The sequence below is a fragment of the Centropristis striata genome, chromosome 6 (assembly GCF_030273125.1).
Source record: "Centropristis striata isolate RG_2023a ecotype Rhode Island chromosome 6, C.striata_1.0, whole genome shotgun sequence".
Classification (NCBI taxonomy): Eukaryota; Metazoa; Chordata; class Actinopteri; order Perciformes; family Serranidae; genus Centropristis; species Centropristis striata.
This window is the reverse complement of record NC_081522.1, coordinates 25,982,824-25,997,398: the sequence shown is the minus strand read 5'-3', so window position 1 is coordinate 25,997,398 and position 14,575 is coordinate 25,982,824. Positions and strand designations below refer to the sequence as shown.

The window sequence follows — 14,575 nt, the reverse complement described above, 5'->3', positions numbered from 1 at the left end:
CTGTCCTATCAGCTCATTGGCTGCTGGGCCTGTTCTGCTCCACAGGCCACAACATAATAGGAAGTGTGCATCAATTTTTAATGTGACATTTACCACAGACACATGCATGCTAACACATGAGCGCGCTTACTCTCACACACAGAGCGGATGTTGTTGGAGTTAATTGACCACATGTAATTGTTGACTGGAGTGTATGTGATGTTTTGATTCGAAGATGTCTGCCATGATGAGAAATAGCTCTTCGTCCTGCTCTCCAACATGTTTTTCGCTTACCCACTTCCTTTTTTTACTCTCATTTGTCTTGCGGTCTGGATCATTCAATCATTATGGTGCATTTACTTTGTCTTGAGGTCCTCCTCTTCAACGTTCCTTCTCTTATCTCTCTCTATCCTCCCTGTGCTTTTTCTTTTTTGCCTTAACTCATATTCTCTTCAGTCTTCTCTATCTTCTGCTATTTATTCTGTCTGATGTTGCCTCTGTGTCTGCATTCACTTTATTCCTGGGCCTGTTTTTCAGCAGGTATATTTTCATCCAAATGATGAATTTAAACTAATTTCTGTGTGTATTCTTCTCATTTTATGCTTTTCTTATGTAAAGGTAAATGTTTTTTATTGCCAGGTTCTAAATTCTAAGCTAAAAAATAATAACAGTGAAATTATCCCATGCAGTTTTTCTCATGCAGTAAAAATGTGTTATTTTTCACCTATTTCTACATGCTGGAGTCCCTAAACAGTCTTGAAATTGCATACATTTGGTATGACTGGAAAGCTGGGCCTCTGTTGGATTCACTGAGGTCATTTGTATTCATGTGATGTTAGTCCCTGTTGCAGCCTTTTCATTGTAGTGAGAGCATTTTTTTAAATTTGACCTTACTGTATAAAATAACCTGTTACTAATTCTAGGAAAATCACAACCTCATGAAACTTTACAACCACAAACTAGAGACCCAGCACATTCAGTGGATAGCTTTTCTATGTATAATGACAAAACGGGGGTTCTTCAGTGGTTCCAAATCATAAATGCTTGCCATTCAATTGTGTAAAAATTAAAAAGGCATTCCTCAAGGTTTTGTGTCCTAATGTAGTAATCCGGTAGCCTGGGTATAGCCATACTACCTTGCACGCTCGATTTCATTTCGAACCTGCAGACAGTCTGGAATCTACGGCTGTTTCTTAGCCCTGTTTTAGGGATCCAATCACAGAACGGGGAGGGATGGTGGGCTTTTAAACATTTTTTTTATCAATCCTCAAGTTGTAAAAATTGAGTAAATTTAGCAACAAATCTGTTCAACAAATGGTATCAACCCCAAAAATTACTGCAACAATTTATGAGACATAATTGAGTATGGGAATGACCATCAAATACTTGCATCATATTTTCAATTTGACACATAATGCTGAGCTGTATCTCCAATTAATCTCCAGGTTTGAGCTATTATCTACGCTTGAACAACACCTATCCCTCACCCACACCCCTCCAAACTGGGATGTGTGGGGGTGGTTGATTGGTCGGGGTTTTTATGAATCTATGAATCGTTATTAAACGGTCAGTATATCTGTAATGAAAATCACAAGCTGCCTTCACTACATCTGTGGTTGGAGCTATAATATTGTTAAGTGTATAGCGCATGTTTTTCACAGCGACAGAGATATACGACTCCATCTGTCACTCTGCTTCAATTTCTCCTTGTGTCACTGAGTAATTGAACTGGATGTATGGTGTACAATTAAACAAGGCTACACGCACAAACATGGCACTTGAGGGAAATGACTCCCCCACCTCTCTCTGTCTCTCTCTCCACCCACACATAGGCACTCAGCATAAATCAAGCCCTGTACTTGTAATGGTGATTGACTGCACGTCTTAATAGCTAGTGTATGATCGCATTTAGAAGATTATAAATAAATTGTGTGTGTGTGTGTGTGTGTGTGTGTGTGTGTGTGTGTGTGTGTGTGTGTGTGTGAAAGCATGGTTTTTATGATTGGTGGGTGGATTAAGGGGGGTTTAATGACTAATGTATTGATCCGGACATAGAAAATCAGGACTCAGCTGGACAGGTGGATTACACACACACACGCACACACAGTTGCTACTGTGCTGAGTCAGCAATATGGTGCTACACAAACACCATCGCACTCACACACACCCTGTTCTGTCCTACCGCTCGCTAAAAACACACGCCTACACATGGCCACAACCAACAAAAGGATTACAAATGTTCACAAACTCAGATTATCTGTTTTTTAACTGATCATGCCAACTCCATGTGAACTATAAGATGATAACAGCAGCAGTCAAAATCAAAACATTTCTGAGAATGTGATAGAATGTTACATAACTGTCAGAGATGAAACGAAATGAGGGAATTCTGTAGGCCAACCCCAAATCAGCATGGCCATGGTCTACCGGTCTAGTGAGAATTTGCCAATGGGATTTTTGCATTGGATTTGGATCACGGCATGAATAAACTCTGTGGCAAACACACGATTCTGATGCAAACTCCTCCACAGTCACATGACTTCATTAGTGAGAGAGTTCCCTCTGTGTCCGGTGTGATGATGTTTAGGGCTGTAACTAACAATTATTTTCATTATCGATTATTTAAACTATTAATCGATTCGTTGTTTGGTCAATAAAATGTATAAAAATATCAATCAGTGTTTCCCAAACCACAAGATGACGTCCTCAACTCTCTTGTTTTGTCCACAAACAAAAGAGATATTCAGTTTATTGTCATAAAGGAACAAAGAAACCAGAAATATTCACATTGAAGAAGCTGAAATCAGAGAATTTGGACTTATTGTCTTTAAAAAACTGCTCAAACCAATTATTCAATTATCAAAATAGTTGACGATAAATTTAACAATCGATTAATCTCTTAAATCTGCTACTTTTTTTCTTGTACATTTGCCACTTTAATCTAGTAAATTTGCAACTTTTTTCTCTAATTATTAATTATTATTACAAGTCATTGAAGAATAACTCTGTTTGTACGACTGTTTCTTGCAGATTTTTTTCAAAATTTTTCATTTTTACATTGGAGGGCAAGGTCAATAAAGTTAATATTATTATATTATTATCATACTGATTGGTCAGAGGTCATGGTGTCACCGTCTGTGACGTAGCCTGATCTCAGCTGATTAGCTGGAAGAAATCCATGTGGTTCTACGACCAAACAGAGAGACACGGGGACCCCATTTTGGATATCCGTTGAAGTTACCAAATATGGTTCCTCGCCAGATAAAGGGTTAAAGATGGGTGACTAGAATGGGCTCTATTTCACCCGTCCTGCAACTTCCAAAATAACCAGACAAACACAAAGAAGTGAGCATGTGTATACGTACTACTGCGCTGAGTCGTTGAGCTGGTACTCGCGGGCACGGCTGAAACACTCCTGAATGCCTGAGTCGGACCACAGACGCATCATGGCGCCGAGCAGCTCGGCGGAGTAAGGCTCTGTGTCCTCCATACGACTCACCACATCACACACCATCTTAGCATCCGCCTGGAGGAAACACAAAGGGGAGAAGCAGGAGGTTAGTATTCACAGAGGCTGGAGAAGGAGCAGCGTCTTCTCTGAAGGTGCTTTAATCACATCGGCACGAAAAGTGACATTAGTATAATTACTGTAAACAAACACAAGCACCGCACAGAGATTTGTCACTTTGTACAGAGCATTTTAAACAGCCATCCACTGGGTAAACCGATTATAAGTGTGATAAATACTGTATGTTACTTGACAGTGTGTGTGCGATATATGGGGAAAAAAGGAAAAATAGAGCTATTATATCAAACAGAAGAGCAAGAACAATGATGTGGAGGGGGCATGGGGGAGGAGGGTTAACATGGAGGAGGATGAAAGGAAGAGAAGATGATGTTTGAGGTAATAACAATTACAGGAGAACGAGATGATGACCAGAGAGAAAAGAAAACACACACACAGCATTTCCATTCCTTTTCAGTTCACAAAAATATGTTTTAATCACAAAATAATTTTGTTCCAGAGATTAACCATACCCTTCAACTACCACATGTTTCGATTTCAATCAATTAAAACATTGAATCCTCTCTCACAGTGTTATATCAATATATCTCCCGAGTCAGCAAGCTTGAAATATGAGAATAAAACATACAAATACTGGATCTTACTAGTACATACAGTTTCAACCTCCAGGTCCCTCTATAAATGTGAGATTTTATTACTGTGGCCTCTCAAATCTTTGAGTCAGCGAAATTAAATATTAAACAGAGTAAACACGGTTCAAATATATCATCAATCTAGGCAACACTACACCTGGCCCACTCCGCTGCTGCAACAATATATCATCAGTTCTTATGTCCTAAAGAATGAAATATGTTTGAACAATGAAACAGTATAGTAGCAGGATGAGTGTTGTTATTCCTTTACTGTAATTTTATCCAAGTAATATAATTAGATTGCACAGCACTCAGGCTGGAATAAAATAACTGAAGGTGATCAGTTTCCACTTACCCCTATACCTCACAGCTTGCCAAGATGTCAGGAAGATATAATAACAGATTATGTGAGATTGGAGGCTGGACAGAGTATGCATATGCTCCTCCAGCAGAAACCTGATTAAAACCAGCCATTCTGACACTCTCACACCTGGGAGTCGCCCACTGCAGCCAGCGTAGCATCAATACATTTCATTTACTAAGGGATCTCACCACAGTGCGAGGCTAAGCTCACATCCACTCAGAAAATTCACTAATGATGTCAATACAGACTTCTCAGTGGACAGGAGACCGCACAATGATGCTTGATGACAAAACATTATTATATTAACTCAAAGCTTTTAAAAGGCTTGATCCATTTGCCCAAATTCAACAGATACAGGCTATGACAGAACGGGGAGAATACATCTCTGTCGCTCTTTTTCTTTGTTTCTTTCACTACACTTTTCATCAATTTAAATTCATTTCATTTTCACATTCACATTTACGGCTCTGTAACGTCTCGCCTGCACTATGGAAGCGGCAGAAAAAGTATGCCGGGATCAAGTGATCCCACCAATTTTACACCTCCAGAGGTAGTTACGGAGGTGAAAACATCGGTCATCAAATGCCTGTTCAGCAGCTGCACAACAACTGCGGCCGCCGTCGCTAACCGTGCACAGTGTCCGCCGCTTATTGTAAACAAACCAGCATGCTTACTTGTTGTAAACAAACGGAGATCGCTAAGTGAACACCTCCTGCAGCAGCAGCACATACACACTGTACTGCTACAGAACTAACTGTTAGCCTATTAGCACTTTGCTACTGTGCTACGGGAGCGTGTCTATGTTCCCCGAGTCCTATGTTCCCCTCTTTGTATAAGACTAGGGAACATATGACCCTTTTTCCCCGCTTTTCCCAAAAAGGGTCCAATGTTCCCCAGTCTGTTACTTTTTCCACCATTACTGCCAAATTTAATGGCAGATAAGCCTATGTAGGCCTACAGGCTGTTTGACGTGCATAAGCAAATAGGCCTAGACGAGGAAAGATTAGGTAGGTGCAGGTCTCGAGCATACCCTTACCCTAAACCTGCAACAGTGGGGAACATAGGACCCTTTTTCAGAAACAGGGTCCTATGCTCCCCGGTATGTATTGCTACAGGGGAACATAGGACCCTTTTGGGGAAAAACAGGAAACATAGGACCCGGGGAACATAGGGATGACCCCTGTGCTACTGTGCTGCTCTGTCGCACGTCACTATCGTCTCCTCCCACTGCGTTCCATGACGCCAGACTGTCTCTGAATGGGCACGAATATAACGCCTTTGCTGCATCACTATGAATGTTTAAGGAGAAAAGCCGGCACAAATCTTTCCAGCAATATAGCGGGACATTTGCGGGACCGCACTATGAAAGGACTAATAAAAACTGGCTCCTAGCTGGGCTGTCCTGCCTCCTATTGGCTGATGAGCGGCGGTAAGCATGTTGCCTCATTCCAGCTGCAGACGCTTTTGTGTTTGCACATTCTTGCTGCTCTGTCATTAACTCAGCCCAATTAATTTAATCATGTTTTTCATTACAGCACAAATGATCCACATAACATTTAAACCTACGCTAATTCTGTTTAAGCACCAGTTAGCCAGCCCCCAGTAGTTGGGACAGGCCAACATGATGTAGTTCCTGGAGGCCTCCCCCAGAGGTAACAGAGCAGAGCTCATTAAACTGGGAGGACATGCCCCTCCAGAAAGAGCTCTCAATGCACAGTAAGGTGCAGATTCAAGAGATTATTTACATAACACTTTAGTTCTAAAATTAAGTTAGTCAAATTTGCTTTGATATTAGTGCATGTGATGCTTACTGAGCCACTAGTTTCTAAGACTTCAAATAGACTAGACTTTCCTTTATTATTACTTCATTGTGGGGAGTTAGCTCCTTCCTGTCTACCACTTATTGACCTCTTCCAGTCTTTCTTTCAGCCATCAGCCATCCCTCCATCATCATGATCATCTCTGTCATAGTCTCTCTCTTTCTGAACTCTATCTGCTTTCATCTCTCCATAGTGCTTTTTGCCCATGCCCATGTTTGTTTTGTTCTTCTCCATTTGGCATCATGTTTCTGTATTTATTCTTCACGCCAGCCTTCCCTCTCTCATTCTTGTATATCTTACTGTCTTTTGGTGTGTCTCCTCTCTCCTCCCCTCTCTTTCTCCCCTTCTGAAATTTTCCTCCCTCCCTCCTTTTCTCTCATCTCATTCATTCAGCAATCTGTTTTCCTTTTCATCCTCTTCCCCTCTCTCTGTCTTGCTCTGCTCCTCCCTTTCTCACCTCTGTGACACAGACACGAGCTTCACTATCCTCTGTTGTGTTAAGACCGTTTTTAACTCTGTCACAAAGGTGTGTGTGCGTGTGTGTGTGTGTGTGTGTTTGTGTGTGTGTGTGTGTGTGTGTAAGAAGCAAGCCCTCTTGGGCTGAATAGTAAAACCAGTGCAGAAGTGCCAAAACTGCAGTACCTCGAATGGCCACATGAGACTGGCTCCAAAAAAAAGTCAATCCCCATTTTTAACATTTTTGACTAACTATAACATTGTTGTCTTATTTCATATATATATATATATGTATATATATATATGTATATCCAAAGCAGACTGTTGTAAGTGAACTTACTGTGCTCTGCTTCGGTTTTGAGTTGGATTTTGTAGTTACTGCAATTTTTTATGTCATTATTTCTCTGAAATGAAGGAAAATTGAAACCTACAATTTTGTCAAAAGATAAAACAGACATAGAGGACACACACACACGCAGATGCATTGTTCATTATTTTTAACCCGACTGAAGGAAAATTATGGAGCTTGCTTGGTCATTTGCAGCAGTGCTTTGCTTCAGTTTCCTACTGTTTATTTAAATCCCTCACTGTCTTACTCACTTTAGCTGCCTGTTGTTGTTGTGAGACCAAATGTTTCTATTTAGTCTTGCAAGTTCACTTCTCAATCTCTTGCTGACAGCTTGCGTTGAGTAAATCCCCCCCTTAGAATAATCATTGCAGATGTACGTTTTGAACGTGTTCCACAGAGTGTGAAATTGTGTTGGTGAGCTGAGATCAAATCAAAGAGGAGATAAATACAGACATACACACACACTTAATGCTAACTGCTCTTCTACCACGTTATTCTACCATATACTGGTAGCTACAGTACAGGAGCAGTCTGAAGTCTCCTGTCTCCTCACAGTGACCTTTAAAATTTCTGCCCTCTTGGACACACAAACACACACAGAATGAGAGGGTGCAACGGTTTCTTTGTGAGGAGGTGTGTGCACTGCAAAAAAGGGGTGTCTAATAACAAGATAACAACACTAAATGTTAGGGAAAAGGTACTCAAAACAAGTGCAATTATTTGTCCATGCAGCAAGATCATTTCACTTGACAAGATTGTTAAATCCAGAAATAAGATTATAGTGTAAAGTTGAACACTTATAATAACAAATTAACTCTTAAAACAAGATACATTTTCTAACACTTCTAAACCTAAGTTTTTTTTATCTTGATAATAACCAAATAATTTGCAGTGTGTGTGTGTGTGTGTGTGTGTGTTCTTGTACTTCCTACACAGTGAGTACCGGAACACATTTTTAACCAACAGAGTGAGGACATTTTTGCAAAGTGAGGACATTTCGGCCGGTCCTCACTTCTCTAAAGGCTTTTTTGAGATTTCAGACTTTGTTTTAAAGGTTAAAGGTTACATAATAATAATGATAATGATAATTAACTGAAACTGTATTGTGTGGTTACAAAACTAACTAAAATTATAGTGAAAATGTCCATTTCGTCTGTGTATTGAAATATCATTTTGAAGATCAGATTTGATGTTTCCCTTTGTTTCTTTTGGGTTCAACATTTTTACCAAGTAAGTCAAAGTTAAAAATGAATTATCAGGACATATAGGTGAGGTAACGCTGAAAAAACTGATACCAACATGACATGGAAAACATTTTTTAAAGGACATAATAGCCCAAGATTTCAGAGGGTTAACTGAAAGATGGATTTTAATGTATCAGAGGAAGAAGTTAGCAGCAGCTCATCTTCAGCCCCTCCATCGTGTGGTGAAAATCACTGGAGAAAAATTGATTTCTACAGTGTGTGTGTTTCCATCCTGCGAGTCTAATGACAGACATGTTATCTGTTTGCCTGCTCTACATCCCTACTTGGACAGTGAATAGGCAATCATTGGTGCCATCATCCTCAGCCCTCCCTCATCATCTGCATCTGTTCTCTCCTTCCTTACCTCTGTCCCTCCATTCAATAGCCAATCAGAGCGCTTCCTGAAGCACCTTCCCCATCTCTGTTATTGTCTTTGATCTATAGCCAATCAACCACGTGCCTAAAGAAACCAAACATATATTCACCAACTGTGTCATTAAATGGAGAGGCTGAAGTGTACACAAGGCCCCTGTAAATAGAGAGAACAATCTGTACTATGTGTTTCAAGAGACACAGATCCATCACAAACATTACCTTCTCTGACCTGTACGCTCGCAAAGTACACTACACTCACATCCTCCATAATAATCTCCCAGCTTACATGTATTCTATAAGACTCTGCCCACACTCAGATAGATGGCAGGAAACCTCCAACTGAGGCTATAATTAAGAGGCTGTATGCAGCAAATGTTTTCTCATATAGGTATATGGGTGATTCTCATGAACATGGTGCAGCTCATAGCAAAAATCAAAAGAGCATTGAATACATATTTTCTTTGACCCCCTATAACATATACAATCTAATGGCACTGTTTGATATGAATTTATAATCTATTTGAAAAAATTTAATGTATTTTCTGACATTTTTAGAGACACTGTGAGCAACAAAATTCATTACCGTAACACATTTTTAAATGGAAATTTAAAAAAAAAAAAAAGTTTTTCTTTTTTTTCTTCTTTGGCAAGCACTTAAATATGCTCAAGGGTAGCTGGTATCACCAAAATGTATTTTAATAAAATATACACATATTTTAATTTAAACAATTCTGTCATTACCGTAACATTAAACCAATTTTCATTCAGATTTTGTTCTTTATACATTGTTAAAATCCATTATATTTGATTATATTCTGTTAAGTTATACATTTTTAAACAAATGTATATTTATTTTTTATAAAGTTTATTAAGTATTTATTGTATATAAGTGTGGGGAAACCATGACATTTTTATTTTTAATTTGTGAATCAAAAATATGTTCGAAAATATAGAAAATATTATTTTAGCACAAAACAATGAATTGTGCCTCATTATGGCTATATTGTTCATTCATATAAAAGTGAATATATTTAGTTTAATAAAGTATCTCCTTATAATCTTCACAGACAGAACTTCATGAGAATCACCCACATACAACTGTACTGTTTAAAGAAAGGGCTGTATTTAAAATGTATCAAAAAGTCTATATAAAAAGCACAAATTTACAATAGCTGCAACCACCGTGCATGCACGCCACTCATTCATGCACTCACTCACAACTTGACAAACACTTCATCTCCATGGAAACATTCCACCACCCAGGGTGAAAATTGTGGACCAAGGGATAGGGACATTTTTAGAGGACCGTCCCAACATAGCCTATCACTAAAGTACAGGTCCCAACATAGCCTATCATTAAAGTACAGGTCCTTGGAATTCAAACCAGTTTTATTTCATCCCAAACTTAATTTAGTCCACTGAAAGTGTAGGAGCTCATCTGTTACACAATTACATTGTTTTCCAAAATGTAACTTAAAACATCAACACATTTACTTCTATTTAATATTTATCATTTCTTTGTTTCTTTCTTTGGGGATTGTGTTGAAGCAACGAATATGGAATTTTTGAAGTTGATTCCAAATTTTCAGTTTAAAAAAATCAGATAACAATAATATATGTATGTATGTATGTATGTATGTGTATATATATATATATATATTCTATGATTATGTTGCGTAAACAATCAAGAGTCTACAGCAGGGGTGGGCAATTAATTTTCCCAAGGGGGCACACGACCAATAGCACGAAGGTTGTGGGGGCCGGACCAAAACTCTGAACTAAATTCTGCTTAATATTAATTTAATCGCTTTATAAAATACAGTAAATTATCTGGTTTTGAGCTACTACTGATAAGAACACATGTTATGATAAGACTGTTAATGTGGAGTAAATCAAATATAGCAGCAAAAAGAAGTAAATACACCAATCACGATATCACTTTTCCATTTATAACTGTAAATGACCTTTAGCAAGGTTCCTATTGGTGTATTTGTATAATATAGCTTGTTTTTTCATGTTTGTAAATTTTCTAGGTGTTTTACAATGTTGTGATGCTTTTATTTTGAAAAGGTGCCATCCAGTGTGAAACGGGTGCTTTTATTTTGAAAGGTAGTGACAGGAAATAACAGGTAGAACGGTAAAAATTAAAAACAAATGGTAAATAACAACGAGTGCGTCGTAATTTATAAAATAATAATTCATTCTAAAAGGCTTCTATAGTGGCTGGCTGACAGGAACAAGGTTTGTTAAAGTTTATTTTTTTCTGTCATATATATTAGTGACTATATTTGTTGTCTTAACTATAGTAAAAGTGCTTGTTAGCTCAAGTGCTAATGCTAATGTTTGTTAGCTCTTACGGTGGATTCACAAGGTGACCAAGGAATGTCTTTTAAATAAATCTAGTGAACTAGTGAATCTAGTGAATCAGTAAAGAGTCGAGTCTTTGCAGGTGGGTATGTAAACCACCTTCAAAATAAAAGCACTGCGGTTGTATTGATTTCTAATTTCTGGGTAACCTCATGAGGGCCGGACGAGGGCAGCCGACGGGCTGGATGTGGCCCGCGGGCTGCCCAATGCCCAGGTCTGGTCTACAGCCACGCCAATGGCTCTGTGAGGCTGTACTCTGGCACAGTGGAGTTTTAAACTAAAGATTAATGTTGGTATGCTAATATGCTCACAATGTGGATGCTAACATGCTTCTCTCATTTTGGTTTAGGATGTTAGAACGCTAATATTTTCAATTATTAGAGATGTTCCCATTATCTTACCGACACAGATATATGTAGTCTTAGCCAATTTTAAGTCAGGGCTACCTTTTGTTTTACGGTAAAAAACCAGCAGCTGTGGATGCCAGAACTTTACCGTAATAAATGTGCTTATTTTTTCTGAATATCTATGGTATCCCTGCTAATTAACACTAAACACAAAGTACAGCTGAGACAGATGGGAATTTGCTAATAAACCAGAGTATTGGACTAATGATGATCTACAGATGAACTACTGGACGCCCTATTTTAAGAATATACAACGTAAAGTGTATTTTGATATTGCTCAGTAGTCTAAGCAGTAAGTCTTGGTCTTTTGTGGAAATACTATCTGACAATCTCTGTTTTGTCAGAATGTTGATGAATGGGATAAATTTAACCTCTGACACTGAGTCAGTCCTGTGTTTGAAAAAAGAGCTTTGGTAGTAAGCAAATTTAAACCCAAGTCCATGGTCTGCTGTTGGCCTGCTGAGAATCCATGACACCCCAACATGCTCTCAAACATTAAACTAAGGCTCCATCATCTGTCATCCTCTACAAGGAGCCAGTCCCACTCCAAGGGATTTGACTTGATGTAAATGTGTTTCAGCCCCGAGTAAAGCTCTGTCCCAGCTTCCTGTCTGTCCACTCTGTCAGCAGCCACACAACACCTCATATGGAAGGAGACAGTGTGTGTGCATCTGTGTGTGTGTGTGTGTGTGTGTGTGTGTGTATGAATGAGGGGTGGAGAGAAAGAGAAACTGAGCCTGTTTTCTGTTTGTGTGTGTGTGTGTGTGTGTGTGTGTGTGTGTGTCCAGACAGAGTGTGTTCCAGTTTAAAGTCCTGGGCAGTGGGCCACAGACACACTTAAAACCCACAGCCCAGGCCAAGGATACTGTCTAAACCGACATATTGGAAGGCATGGGGTCAGGATTAGGGCTGAACGATATATCGTTATCGTATCTTTATCGAGATATGAACATTCAAGATATTAATATCGGAAAAGCAACGATATAAACGATATATTTCCCCCGCGATCGCCCTGCATGTAAAGCTCTGGCAGCCACCATAAACATTACTTTTAAGATTGCCCTTGAACGCACCACTATGGCCAGCCAACCACAAAGCTTATTTCATGCTTGCTGTGGATCGACAGCTGAAGCCAACCAATGACAAACATAGGAGGGTGAGAGTGAGGGAGACGTAGACTGAGACGCACACAGCCACACACACAGGACATTCACAGCGGGGAAATCAAAATGAAAGAAACGAAAGAAAAGTGACATGAGTGCGGAAGATAATGCGGCCGGTGGCAGTGCAGAATCTAATTTTGTGCCAAAACATAAATCATCCTCCATTATTTGGAGGTATTTTGGATTTAGAAAGGATGATGTCGAGGTGTTGTGCAGGTCGTGCTTGGCGAAAATTGCGACGAAGCAAGGGAACACAACCAACTTGTTTCACCACTTGAAACAACACCACCGTGTGCTGCACGATGAGTGTATGACATTGAAAGAAACACCGGGGACTTCTCAGTCATCCCTTAAGAGGCGGAGCTGCAGTAAAATGTTTTTTTTTTTTTATTTATTTATTATTGAGTGACTTTATGTTAATGTTGATGACTGGCAGTGAGTTCTAATCAATAAAACTGCACTCTTTTGTATTATGATGTTTTTATTTTTCTGAAAAATGCTTGGTTTTCACCGAAAGCCGTAGTCATATCGTATCGTATCGATATCGAGATATCTGGCATGAATATCGAGATATGAAATTTTGTCCATATCGTTCAGCCCTAGTCAGGATGTGTGTGTGTGTGTGTATGTGTGTGTGTCTGTGTGTGTGTCTTTGTGTGTGTGTGTGTGTGTCTGTGTGCGTGTCTTTGTGTGTGTGTTTGGGTGTGTGTGTGTGTGTGTGTGTGTGTGTCTGTGTGTGTGTCTGTGTATGTGTGTGTGTATGTGTCCGTGTTTGAGCTTGTGTGCTAGTAATTGGCTGAAATGCTCCGTTTTTCATCTTTGTACTTGATGCCAATCTCAGTGTGCACGCATGCACACACACACACACACACACACACACACAGTCACAGTTGTCAAGGAAACAAGGAAAGTAGTTATCTTTTAACCTTTGCCCGATTCAATTACCCACCTCTTATCTAGATAGACTTAACTAGATTCATTCCTAGTGTGTGATGTGTAAAAACACGATAAAGGCAAACTGTTACTATTAGGTATAAGGTCATAAACCACAGTATGGGACAAACTAGAAAATTTCCTCTGGGGAAATTCTGAAAGGGCCACGGGGGCTACTGCCGGTATGTGTACACTATGATGAGATTCTTCAGAGATTTCAAACTATGCCCTTTAACCTCAAAATATGTGTGTGTGTTTGTGTGTGTGTGTGCGTGTGTTTGTGTGTGTGTGTGTGTGTGTGTGTGTGTGTGTGTGTGTAGGTGTAATTAAAATCACATAAAGTTACCTGTGTGTGTGTGTGTGTGTGTGTGTAATTAAAATCACATAAAGTCACCTGTGTGTTTGTGTGTGTGTGTGTGTGTGTGTGTGTGTGTGTGTGTAATTAAAATCACATGTGTGTGTGTGTGTATCTGTAACTGTAATCACATCAAAGATCAAAGGCAATCAGATCAAAGCAATCAACAGAATTAACTGCAGCTGTTAATGTTCCGAAAGAGTGAAAGCAGAGGTGGACAGATTCGAATTTCTGACCTTGAACAGAAAGCATTTTTGGCAAAACCATAATACCTATCATTGATCCGACTTCACTTTGAGCATCCCGAGTTCTTCCTGAACGTCTACATATGATTTTATTAAAGAAAAATTAAAAAATAGCTTTGTTAGAGCTATCTAAAAAAACTGTTCCATCTTCCTTTTTTCCGAAATCTTCCTGCGTTTTTAATATGGGGCCCAATGAGGCTGTTGGTGGTGTTGGTGGCGCATCTTTGCATCATACGCCCAAACTATAACTCTGACAGCTTTACCAGAGGATTGTGAGGGAGAAGACAAATTTTCCTACATTTCTATGTATAAATTATTTCTGTAGAGTGGAATTTGTGGCCTGGAGCGCAGTTTTCAAAT

The 14,575-nt window shown here is 39.3% G+C and overlaps 1 protein-coding gene across 3 annotated transcripts in view; it reads right to left on the bottom strand.

The window, feature by feature from the left end:
* The window catches only part of LOC131972876 (guanine nucleotide-binding protein G(o) subunit alpha), a 150,141-nt gene that overhangs the window by 50,303 nt on the left and 85,263 nt on the right, over positions 1-14,575 (bottom strand). For all 3 annotated transcript variants that reach the window (XM_059334655.1, XM_059334653.1, XM_059334654.1), the window contains one exon: positions 3,345-3,505. In XM_059334655.1, the coding sequence (XP_059190638.1) occupies positions 3,345-3,505 (161 nt within the window). The remainder of the gene's footprint in view (positions 1-3,344; positions 3,506-14,575) is intronic.